This window comes from Schistocerca gregaria, chromosome 8 (genome assembly GCF_023897955.1).
Source record: "Schistocerca gregaria isolate iqSchGreg1 chromosome 8, iqSchGreg1.2, whole genome shotgun sequence".
NCBI classification, from domain to species: Eukaryota; Metazoa; Arthropoda; class Insecta; order Orthoptera; family Acrididae; genus Schistocerca; species Schistocerca gregaria.
Window position 1 is genome coordinate 199,560,597 of NC_064927.1, and position 13,289 is coordinate 199,573,885.

The window sequence follows — 13,289 nt, forward strand, 5'->3', positions numbered from 1 at the left end:
AATAGGGAAGTAATAACTCTTATATATAGGGAGTTTTGCTTTTTCTGAAACTTCCTTATTTCAAATCAGGTGTTTTATTGTTTGGTAGAAGTTGCCTCCATTCTGTAACCTTCTATTAATTTTGTTGGTTATTCTCCCATCACTAGATACTTCACCCCCTAAATAAGTGAAACTGTGTACCACTTTTAGGGGTTCTCCATTCAAAGTAATATTTCTGTTGATCCCTTTGTCTCTTTCAAATACCATTACTTCACTCTTATCTTTATTTATTTTTAATCCATTCCTTTTCATTATTTCCTTCCACGCATCAAGTTGTAACTGTACATCTACCTCTTTATCACCCCATATTACCATATCATCTGCAAAAATCATCTTTTTGTCCTTTTCTTTTACTATATCTTTAACTGTCCTATTCATTCCCTCCAGCACAACATTGACAAGTGCAGGGGATAGAATACTTCCTTGTTTAAGTTCTTGTCTTATTTTGAAGTATTCAGAGTTCCCCAATGGTGTTCTAATTCTGCAATTATGTCCTATGAACATTAATGTATCCATCTTATATATCTGTCTTCTCCATTTCTTCCCTGAGTCTTTCCCTGTTAACTGAGTCATATGCCTTTTCTAGTCTATAAAAACCCTTTTGTTATGCTCCCAACTTTTTTCCATCAGTTGACAGATAGAAAATATCAGGCCAATCATGCTTCTTCCTCTCCTAAACCCATGCTGTTCTTCACTCGGCTCTTTCTCTATTTTTACACTTATTCGATTTAGTAAATTAAAAAAAAAATCTTGGCTGTATGACTCAAGTAGTTTTTACAAAGTCTTTTATTGCCTTTTTTGAAGAAGGGAACAATGTCTCCTCTTCTCCAATCATCAGGTATTGTACTGGAATGAAATTTTCACTCTACAGCAAAGTGTGGGCTGATATGAAACTTCCTAGCAGATTAAAACTGTGTGCCGGATGGAGACTTGAACTCGGGACCTTTGCCTTTCGCGGGCAAGTGCTCTACCGACTGAGCTACCCAAGCACGACTCATGCCCCGTCCTCACAGCTTTAATTCCGCCAGTACCTCGTCTCCTACCTTCCAAACTTTACAGAAGCTCTTCTGCGAACCTTGCAGAACTAGCACTCCTGAAAGAAAGGATATTGCGGAGACAGGGCTTAGCCACAGCCTGGGGGATGTTTCTAGAATGAAAGGTTCGCAGAAGAGCTTTGTAAAGTTTGGAAGGTAGGAGACGAGGTATCGGCAGAATTAAAGCTGTGATGACGGGGCAGGAGTCGTGGTTGGGTAGCTCAGTCGGTAGAGCACTTGCCCGCGAAAGGCAAAGGTCCCGAGTTTGAGTCTCCGTCCGGCACACAGTTTTAATCTGCCAGAAAGTTTCAGGTATTGTACTATTTTTGCACACGCTTGATAGTACTCTATACAGCCACTGCATTCCGACTGGACCTGTTGCTCTTTCATGTCCACTGATACTTCATCAGGTCCTGCCCCCCCCCCCCCCCCAATTCATCTTCTTCACACCTATTTTCATCTCTTCCTGTGTAATTTGTCCCAATTCTGCCTCCCATCTTCTCTCAATTTCTGCATTATTTGTTTTTTTCCTTGTGTACATGCTCCTCACCATTTAACAGTTTCTTAAAATGTTCTTTCCAAAGATGTTTTATATTCCCTGGATCTTCAATCACAGTACCAACCTCTTTTTCCATCTTCAGTAGCCTTCCTTTTATTTTTCATCATTTTATAGAACATTTTCTTATTGCTCTGCATATCTTCTTCAAGTTTTTTTTGTAAACTCTTCCCATGCTCTTTTCTTTGCTGTTTCCACTATTTCTTTGCATGTCTTCTTTTCCTCTATATATATTTTATGGTCCTCATCATTTTTAGTTTTCCACCACTTTCTCCATGCTCCATTTTTTCTTCTAACTACTTGGATTGTGGTATCATCCCCCCAACGTGTCTGTCTTACTTCCCTTTCCAGATGTTCTAACACATACTTTTTGTGCTGCTTTGACTAAAGTGTCAGTGAATAAACTCCATTCTTTTTCTACTTCGCAGAAAACTTCATTTGGAAATTTTTGTGTGATTAATTCTCTATACTTCTCAGCACTTTCACTCTCCTTCAGTTCCCAATCCTGTATCCTCATCACTTCCTTGTGTTTTCTATTTGTCACACACTGATACATTTTTCATTGTCCCAACAGTAGTATATGACCTCCATCTGCACTCATACTTGGAATTACCTCCACGTTTGTTACTTTCTCTCCCCTTTCCCTATCTACTAGAATATAATAAATTACACTCTTTATTCTTCCATCCCAGCTGTATCCGGGAATAACATGGCTTTCTCTCTTCATAAACCAGCAGTTTGCTATTTTCATTCCATTCCTATGGCACAAAGCCAGGAGTCCTTCCCTTTCTTCATTTCTGCCTTCATATCCAAAATATCCCAATACATGCTCAAATCTCTTTCTGTCTTTGTCTACCATCACTATATTAGCACTCTCTATATGGTTGTCTAACTCATTTTCAAAGTCCATCTTCTCTTCTTCGCTACATCCTGCATGAGGTGCATAAACTGGATAACTTTTAGTTTTTTTTTTTTTTTTTTTTTAAATCTCAGGTTTAAGATTATGATCCTGTCTGATATACATCTCACACTTTCAATACAGCTTTGTACATTCTTATTCACCATCACTGCCGCACCATTTCTTCCAAACCTGTTATTCCCACTCCAGTACAGTTTTCCTCCTCCTCTCAAATTCTTCTCAGCTTTTCCCTTCCACTTCGTTTCACTTAGTTCCAAAATATCTAACTTTCTTTCTGTTAGTACATCTGTCATTTCTTCCATTTTTCCATTAAAGCACTCTGTCTTCAGGCTGCAAGCGGCCCATTGGGACCATCCAACTGCAGTATCATCCTCAGGTGAGGATGCGGATAGGAGGGGCGTGTGGTCAGCACACCGCACTCCTGGTCGTTATGACATTTTTCCATTGAGGGTTAATATATTAAGGGTGCCAATATGTAGGTTATTTTTTAGTCCATTTGGTTTCCTTTTCTTGTACTGATGAATATCTTCAGGTCTCCCATCATTCACACCAGTACTTAAAAGAAGAAACAGTGGGGTCAAATCCTGAGTGGTTCAAATTTGAGGATTGTCTGTGTTTTGAAAGCAATATATGAAGACTTTCCTATAGGCTTCCTAGGCCTAACGCAAGAAAGAATTTTCTGTTGGAGTTGTCTCCCTTAGCCTGTGTAGTTTCTCCTCCACCAGCCTACTGAGGTGTAGGATGTCCACCCCTTCAATCTGTGGATGCACCATACAGGAATTTCCCCAGTAGAGGAATAAGGAAAGGGACCCTACCTCCCTGGAGCTGGTTTAATGATTGGGTATGGAGCCACAATCAAAGGCTCAAAAAGAATACCACAACTTTGAAAATCAAGAACTCTGCAAAGAAGGGGAAAAAGCTACACTTTTTCTGTTGCTGATTGAAGGGATCTCTGAAGTTTCATTTGGTCACTAGGAGTGCTGTTGAACATGTAACCTTCATTTCCATTTTCAGTACAATGATGGGGATGACTCATCAAAAAGCTTTTTGTGCTATTGAGTACAGCAGAAGTGTATCAGTGACAGTTATTCAGCATGGATTTTGAACCAATTGTAGTGTTCAACATCATGGTAGGTAGTGTATCGTACTTTGATATAAACAATTCACAAAGAAAGGGTGAATGAGTGAGGTGGTGCAGTGGTTAGCACAATCTGATGGAACCAATGACCTCACTGTTTGGTTCCTCCTCCAAATCAACTAACCAATCAACCAAAGAAAGTTATGAACGGCCATGCATGAGTGAAGTAAATGTTGGCTGCATTCAAGAGGCATTGGCTTGCAGTCCAAGAATATCTACCGACCAAGCTATCATAGAGCTGCAAATTCCGCATCTGTCCATTTGCCGAGTTCTATGGAAAAGGTTAGTAATGAAACCTTATCTTCTGCAATTGGTTCAAGTACTTTACAAAAGTGACAAGATGAAAAGAATAGAGTTCTGCAAGTCTGTCTTTGAGTAATGGGAACAGATGACTGGTTTATTTGAAAGCTAGTTTTAGTGCTGAAGCGACATTTCACATAACATGGAAAGTGAATCTGCACAGTGTCCATATATAGGGCACTGAGAATCTTTTGGAAAAATTCAACATGTATGTGATTCGCCTCAAGTGAATGTTTTCTGTGCCATTTCAGCCAGTAAAAGCTTTTGTTCCTTTTTCTTCAAAGGTGCCACAGTAATCGAGCAAACCTATCTGGTTATGTTGCAGTATTGGCTGTCCCCTCAACTTGAAGAAGTGGTATGTCAATTCATATTCCAGCAGGATGGAGTACCACTCCATTGGCACTTATCTGACTGTGCCTGTTTGAATGAAAGATATACACAGCAATGGATTGGCCGTCAGGCAGCTCATGACAGAGCCCTTCGTCACTGGCCTCCAACAAGACATGACCTCAACCTCTGTAATTTTTTCTATGAGGGTATGTTAAAGATATGGTGTTTTGACTACATCTACCAGCTAACACTGAGAAACTAAAAGAAGGAATAACTGCAGCTATCCAAATTGGTATGCCGGAGATTCTACAGAGTGTGGAATGAGTTCGAGAATCAGGGGGATGTCACTCGAGTGGCTGAAGGCAGTCATATTGAACATTTATGAACTTGTTTTTTACAGAAACAAAAATTAAAATACTTTTCACATTGATAAATTACCCAAGGTCTCATTATGTTCATGTGATTAAATACATATTTTCAAAGTTTCGGTATTCTTCTTGAATTACCCTGTAGAATGCGGAGAAGTTTTGAGCAAAAGGGCAATTTGCTCATTATAAAAAGGACTAATAATTTCTGTAGCTGCTGTGAAAAATAGAAAGTTCAACAAACCAGGTCCTGTTCCTAAAGTGCACTATGAGTCACATTAATTATGCCATGGGAGAGAGTCTGTGTCCATAAATATATGAGGTGTGTTCAAAAGGTAAAAGTCATTCTATCATAATAAAAATAAAAAAAATACAAGGTGAACATTAATAAAACCGACAAACTGCAGGAACAGATTTATAACTGAAAATGGAGGAAAAACATATGCCATTGTTAGCACGGTAGGTGGTGCTGACAAATGAAAGGGACTCTCACCATGTGCTGTGTGCTCCTTGTGTGTTGCAGGTTTTATGATTGACACGGCATACTCTAAGCAGCAGGATGGTCTGGTACTCATGTTGGGAACAAGTTGATATGCTGTTTGTGTACCACCAAGCTGGTGGAGAGACAGCATGGCTATAACAAAACAAATACTCCCACAGACACCAAACACATCAAAAAAGATTTGAAATATTGTGTGAACATCTGTGTGATCAGGGGTCCTTTCAGACAGATGAATGTGGAGGGAGGTGGCAGACTGTGCATACGTCAGATTGAAAGACCATGTTGTACGGGATATTGAGGAGAGCGCTAGTACAAGCTGGCCTGCCAGCATGGTGTAAGCCAAAGTATGATTGTGTATCGTGCATGACAACTGAAAGCATTGCATCTGATTGAGGCCACTTTGAACATCTGTTGTGACATGAATGCAGTGCAGTTTTGTTATGTCTTCCAGAACAATTTGTTGTTGTTCCACACACACCATCTGTTTCCAGAAACATTTTCATAGGACCTTTTTCCTTCATTTCCAGTTGGAAACCTATCCTTGCAGGTTATCAGTTTTATTGATGTTCACCCTGTATTCATCAGAAAAGGTTTTATTGGCAGTTTTCTCCCTACAAATGTAATCCCCTTTTCCACGTAGTTGCCATCCACTTCCAAGCACTTTTTATGTCACACTAACATCTTCAGATCATCTGCTTGGAAGAACTTCGTGCTCGCATTAAACCAACTATGAGTCTTGTGTTCTTTGAACAACCTGTTGTTACAAATGCAAAATGACATAGTAGTGAAGCTTCCTGCCAGATCAAAACTGTGTACCAGACAGGGACTAAAGTCTTGAACCTTCGTCTTTTGTGGACGAAAATGCTCAGCTGATGGATATATCCAGACGTTGTTCTGGGTTCAAGTTCTGGGTAGGCTCACAGTTTTCCCCTGCCAGGAAGTTTCAGGTCAGTGCACACTAGTCCATAGAGTGAAAATTCATTTGAGAGGCATGAGGCACTTGGTGTGTGGTTGGAACTGTAGAGTGAATGATTGAAAAGCTCTCAGCAGAAATACTGAATGTTTCTGTTTTGAATGGTACATCTTAGTTTGGTGAGTGTTTCACAGTACACATCAGTTGTAATAGTTGACCCAAATTTTTATCCTAGGAAATGGTAGCAAACATTTTACAACTCAATAATGAGATTGCCTGAATTCTTCAAGTGATGTTCAGGCATCTGATCAAAGTATAAACAGGTATTTAGTCTGGTCAACATATGAGTAAACTGGACCATCAGTTAGTGTGTTCTATGGGTTTATCTACAATGATGTCTTAGAAAAGATGAGGAAGTGGATGAGGTGCTCATTTGATGAAAGATTGTGGATATAAATTGACACAGTGTATTCAAATATGATTTGTGTCATACAGAGAAGCAGATCTGTTGTAGTTTATGTAGATTCAAAGGTTCTTCTTGCAAATGTGCTTGTGTGGACAGTCCAGTGCCACAGTTGGAGCAGCATCTAATCTCCATATTAACTTAAAATTGTGCCACAAGTGACACTTGCATATAGCTTTCGGTTACAGCCTTTGTCAGTAAACACACACACACACACACACACACACACACACACACACACACACACACACACACACACACACACACACACACACACACACAAGTATACCTCATGCACAAATGACCGTCAACTCTAGTATCTGATAGAGAATGCAATGTCATGCGGGATGCAAGAAGCAATCTGGAGGAGGTGGGGAAGGGATGAAGTATACGAATGGGGAGAGAGATGAACGCTGTCTGGTGGTGTGTGTAGAGAATAGACCGTCGACATGCACAGTGGTAGGAGTTTGTGGGGCTGGGGAACAAAAGAGGAGAGGAGTGGGAAAAGATGGGCTGATGCATTGGCAGAGGGCTGCAAATAAACAGGGTGGAAGATGAAAACAGGGAGGAGATGAGAGGGCAGGAGGGGGGGGGGGGGGGCAACAACTGTTGGGTGAAGGCTGTGGGGACAGGGGGACAGTATGTTATGTAGGTTAAGGCTGGGATAATTACAGGAGTGGAGAATGTGTTGTAGGTAAAACTCCCATCGGCACAGTTTATAAAAGCTGGTGGTGGGGGGAAGGATCCAGATGGCTTGGTTAGTGAAGCAGCCATTGAAATCAAGCTTGTTGTGTTCCGCTGCATGCTGTGTGACATGGGGTGTACTTTGCTCTTGGCCACAGATTGGCGGTGGCCGTTTATCTTGGTGGACAGCTGGTTGGTAGTTACACCAATATAAAAAGCTGTGCAATGATTGCAGCAGAGTTGGTAAATGACATGGCAGCTTTCACAGGTGGCCCAGCACTTGATGGCGTTGGATAAATCTTTGATGGGCTGGAATAGGAAGTGCTGGGTGAGTGGGTTGGGCAGGTTTTGCATCTGGATTTTCCACGTGTATGAGATCCTTGTGGCAGGGGGTTGGGATTGGGAGTGGCATGTGGATGGACTAGGATGTTGTGGAGGTTGGTTGGTGTGGGAAGCATCTTGTGTAGGATGCCCTCATTTCAGGGCACAATGATAGGTAATCAAAGGCCAGGCAAAGGATGTGGCTCTGTTGTTCTAGTCTGGGGCGATACTGGATGATGAAGGGGAGACCCATTTGTGGCTTGTTTTTGGCCAGGTAGCCAGCTTATATGGGAGGGATTTTTGGAGTGAGAGGGATGAAAGCTATGAAAATACAGGTGCTGCTGGTGGTTGGTATGTTTAATGTGGACAGGTGCGGATGGAGCCATCAGAGAGGAGGAAGTAAACATCTAGGAAGGTGACACACTGGGATGAGGAGGACTGCATGAAGCAGGTGAGAGAGAAGGTATTGAGGTTGTGAAGGAATGAAGATCGGGTGTCCCCTTCCCCACCCCTTCCAGATCGCTGCTTGAGCTTGCACTTGCGCTCGTGTGTGTGTGTGTGTGTGTGTGTGTGTGTGTGTGTGTGTGTGTGTGTGTGTCTAGTGACGAAGGCTGTGGGCGAAAACTATATGTGAGTATCTTTTAATTATGCCTGTCTGCAACTTGACATGTCTTTTTTAGAGTAAGCAGCAATCTATCTTTTCCTACATTGTTGGCTGCCAAGCATTGTTGGCTGTCAAGAGAGTAATGTGTGATGCCTTCAATGACTGCCATAGCAAAATATTGACAAGTGACCTTTTACAGAACCCAGAGAAATTCTGGTCATACGTAAAGGTTGTTATTGGCACCAAAGTTTATGTTCAGTCCATAGCGAATGACATAGGAACTGAAACTGAGAGTAGGAAAGCAAAAGCTGAAAGGCTTAACTCCATTTTCAAAAGCTCCTTTACAAAGGAAAACCCAGGAGAATTGCCCCAATTTAATCCCCATACCTCTGAAAAGATGAATGAAATAAGTATTAGTGTTAGTAGTGTTGAGAAACAGCTGAAATCATTAAAACTGAACAAAGCTACAGGCACCAATGGAACCCCTGTCAGATTCTATAAGGAATTTTTGGCTGAGTAAGCCCCTCTTTAACTATAATCCCTTGAGCAAGAAACTGTGCCCTAGTCTTGGAAAAAGACACTGCTCACATCTCTCTACGAGAAGGGAAGTAGAAGTTAGCCACAAAACTACTGTTCAATATTCTCGACATTGATTTGCTGTAGGCTCTTGGAACATATTCTGACTGCAAACACAAAGAGGTCTCTTGAACAGAGTGGCCTCCTCAATACCAACCAGCATGGATTTCGTAAACATCGATCACATGAAACCTAACTTTCAGTTTCCTCATACAACGTACTGAAAACTTTCGATCACGGCAACCAGGTAGTTGCAGTATTTCTCGATTTCTGGAAAGCAATTTGACTCCGTGTTACACCTGCATTTATTGTCAAAAGTACAATATATGGGGATATCAAGTGAAATTTGTGACTGGGTTGAGGACTTTTTGTTAGGGAGGACACATCATGTTACCTTGGATGGAGAGTCATCATCAGATGTAGAAGTAACTTGGGGTGTGTCCCAGGGAAGTCTGTTGGAATCCTTGCTGTTATGTTGTGTATTAATGGTTTTGCAGACAGTATTAACAGTAAAACCAGTTTATTTTTTGCAGATGATGCAGTTATCTATAATGAATTCTATCTGAAACAAACAGCATAAGTATTCAGTCAGATTTTAATAAGATTTCAGTCTGGTGCAGAGATTGGCAACTTGCTCTAAATGTTCAGAAATGTAAAATCGTGCACTTCACACAACAACACCAAAAAAAAGTACTACCCTATAACTATAATATGAGTGAGTCACTCTAGAACTCATACAAAATATCTGTGTATAAAAATTCGTAGGGATATGGAATGGAATAGTCAGCCAAGTTTCAGTCATGGGTACAGCACGCGGTAGACTTCAGTTTATTGATAGAATACTGGGTAAGTGTAATCAGCCTACAAAGGAGAATGCTTACAGATTGCCTGGTTCTAGAATATTTCTCAAGTGTGTGGGATCTGGACCCGATAGGACTAACAGGGAATACTGAACATAAGCAGAAAAGGTCAGCATGAATGGCCACAGGGTTGTTTTATCTGTGTGAAAGTGTCACAGAGATACTGAAGGTACTGAACTGGAAGACTCTTGGCAATAGATGTAAACTATCCTGAGAAAATATATTAGCAAATTTTCAAGAACCAGCCTTAAATTATTACTGTAGGAATGTACTACAATCCCTTATGTATTACTCATATAAGGATCAAGAGGATAAGATTAGAATAATTACTGAATGGACAGAGGCATTCAAACAATCATTCTTCCAGCACTTCTTACATGAATGGAACAGGGAGAAACCCTGGTACAATGGGATGTACTCTCCGCCATGCACATCACAGTGGTTTGCAGAGTGTAGATGTAGATGTAGATAAATATGATGAAGGGTCAAAAAAATGATGTCTTGAAGTACATACTAGATTTATCTGATATTTGTTTTACTGAATATAATCAGAATTTTGTGCTTCTCTTAATAATAAAATACCTCAACAGGCTAGGAGATAGTTGATTAATTGTGAATGATGTACAGTGGAATTGAAAGTGTGCATAGATCAGGTGTAGTGGAAAAAATGCTGAAGCTCATTTAATTTGTGCCTCTCATAAAATATTTAGCAGTGTAGATTTATTAATTTGTATATGTGTTTTAGATCGGCACTGATTTTCCATAATGAAGAATTAGCTGAGGGTATATGTACTTAAGGAGAATAGATAACAAGCAGCAGAACTCAACTGTAATTACTGTTATGGTATCATAAAGCCGCATAATTTCATCTGGAAAAAAAAAAAAAAAAGAATTTGATGCCTACATGTTGGTGGTTAATCAGATTACAGTAACATCCTGTTGCCTATGTTATGCTGCTGTAGTGACTATTCGTCAAACTGAGAATAGATTAAGAACATATTTAGTGTGTTAAAAAATTTCGGAACTGAAGTGGGTTACTCATCTTGCATGTGGGATTTGAGGAAGTGGCACTACCCCGAGTCCATAGAGGTCATCTGTTGGAAATTTACTTGGACCCTATTGAGTCACAGCATCTAGGAAGCTTAGACTGTAATGGCACAAATGATTTACTTCCAGGAGAACTGTTCCTTGACAAACTTAGTACCAACAATTAAATATGAGCAAATGACCTGTATTTTTTGAATACGAGAAATGCAGTGATTTATTATAACACATGTTGATTAATTGTGTTGTTCAGTATGAGTGAGTCCATGCTGTCATTAACAGTACACTTCTCTTTGACCACAGGGTGGCAGCAGTGGGAACCCGCCGCAGCTCTTCCACCACAGTTTCGCCGAGTGGCTGCTCGACGTGAAGCACTGCACACAGAAGTACCTGTGCTCTGCTGCGGCGGGTCACGGCATGCTGGCTGTGTCGCTCTCCCAGTTCGGTCGGCAGCTCCCCGTGGAGGAAGTCCCGTCATTGGCCATGCACATGGTCCGGTCGCAGTGGCCTCCACCGCAGCCACAGCCGGCACAGGGGCAGGCCCTGCCTGCTGGCCTTGACCCGCACACTGTGCTCGTGCTGTGGCTCATCGACAGTGGAGCACCTGTTGAAGACTGTTTGTTAGAGGTATGTCATTTTTGGCACACTCAAAAAGTATGGTTGCAGGATTTGTATTTGTTATTTAGAATTAGTTGCAAACAAGCAACACGCCAATTAGTTATTTGTCACATGTTGTCTAAGCTTTTACAATTTCCAAGCTGTCAATTTAATAAGTCATGGTTGCAGCATATAAACACAAGTTATCTACAGGAACATGAAAAAACTGGTAGAAGCTGATCTCGTGTAGAGTTCAGGAGAAAAATAGAAACTTATGACTCAGTACTGATGTTTAATTTGGAATATAAGTTTAAGAAAGGCAAATGACTATTTATGTCTTTATAGATTTAGAGAAAACTTTTGACATTGCTGACTGGAATACATTCTTTGACATTCTGAAGACAGAAGTGTTAAAATACAACGAGCAAAAGATTATCTACAACTTGCAGAGAGAGCCCAAACTACAGCCATAAGACTTGAAGAATGTGAAAGGGAGCAGTAGTTGAGGAGGAGTGAGACAAGGATGTAGCTTATTACCATTATTATTCAGTGTGTACATTGAACAAGCTGTAAAGGAAATGGAGAGATTAGGAAAGGAAATTAAATTTCAGGGAGACAAAATGAAATCTTGGTGATTTGCCGGGTAAACTGTAATTCTGTCAGAACTTGGAAGATCAGTTCAGGGGAATGGATAATGTCTAGAAAGAGGTTGTAAGATGAACATCGAACAAAAGAGAAACAAAGAAATGAAGAGTAGCCATGAATTAAATCAAGTGTTGCTGTGAGAGTTAGATTAGGAAATGATAGGCTAAAAGTAATAGATGAACTTTGCTGTTTGCACAGAAAAACAACTGATGGTTGCCAAAGTAGAGGGGATGTAAAATATAGAATGACAATATCAAGAAAACTTTTCTGAAAAAGAGAAAGTTGCTATCATCAAATTTCTGTGTTAGGAAGTATTTCCAAAAAAATTTTATCTACATTGTAGCCATACATGGAAGTGAAACATGGATAAGGCACAAGGAGAATAGATGCTTTCAAAAAGTGGCACATAATAAAGGGACACTAAGGCTTGCAGTTGTAAACACACTCAAGTGGAGGTAGAGTGCAGCAGTTATGAAGAGACGTGTGCAGTTAGACTAGCATGGTGAGCTTCATCAACCCAGTCCTCAAACTGAAAACCACAATGATACTCCACTATTGAAATAAGTGGGAAACACACAGCATAGGTATGTATACACAACATGGTATATGGGCCAGAAAGAACATTAAGATTGAAAGACCAGGAGAGAGGTGCTTGAATTAAAAAGGGCATAATGTAGGATTGGCAGACTTTCTCCTTTGCTGTACAATCTGTGTGTCAAAGCAGTGAAGGAAATAAAATAATGGTTTAGAAGTGGGATTAAAATTCAGGGTGAAAGGATATCGATGTTGAAATTCACTGGTGAAATTACTTCCCACAGTGAAAGGGGGGAAGAATTACATGACCTGTTCAAAGGAATAAAAAGTGTATTGAATTCAAAATATGCATTGAGGATAAAACAAAGATGAAAATGAAGAGCAGTAGTAATGAAATAAGTGTCAAAATTGGCATCCAAATTGGTGACCAATTAATAGAATAATTGAAAGGAAAATAGTCCCTGACACACAGTGCAAGGAAGACATAAGAAGCAGAATATCAGAGACAGAGAGTGATTTCTTTACCAAAAGAAGTAAACTAGTATCAAACAAGTCTTAATTTGGGAACAAAGTCTGCGAGGATGTAACTTAGGAACTCAATATAGTATGGAAATGAATCAACGATTGTGGGAGTACAGGAAAGAACAGAGTTGGTGTTGCAGAAGAATGTTGAAAATTAAGTGGCTTGATATGATAAGAAATCGGCAGGATCTCCACTGAATTGCAAGGGAAGGAATATGTGAATAATACAGGCTAGAAGAAGGGACAGCCTGACAGGAGATGTATTAAGATGTCAGAGAACGATTTCCATGGTTCCAGAGTGAAGCTTTAGAGGGAAAGCAAGACAGGGGAGTAAATCTTACAA

The 13,289-nt window shown here is 40.3% G+C and overlaps 1 protein-coding gene across 8 annotated transcripts in view; it reads left to right on the top strand.

The window, feature by feature from the left end:
- Positions 1–13,289, top strand: part of LOC126283943 (ankyrin repeat domain-containing protein 50-like) — a 471,892-nt gene that overhangs the window by 356,721 nt on the left and 101,882 nt on the right. For all 8 annotated transcript variants that reach the window (XM_049982337.1, XM_049982338.1, XM_049982340.1 and 5 more), the window contains exon 8: positions 10,952–11,275. In XM_049982337.1, the coding sequence (XP_049838294.1) occupies positions 10,952–11,275 (324 nt within the window). The remainder of the gene's footprint in view (positions 1–10,951; positions 11,276–13,289) is intronic.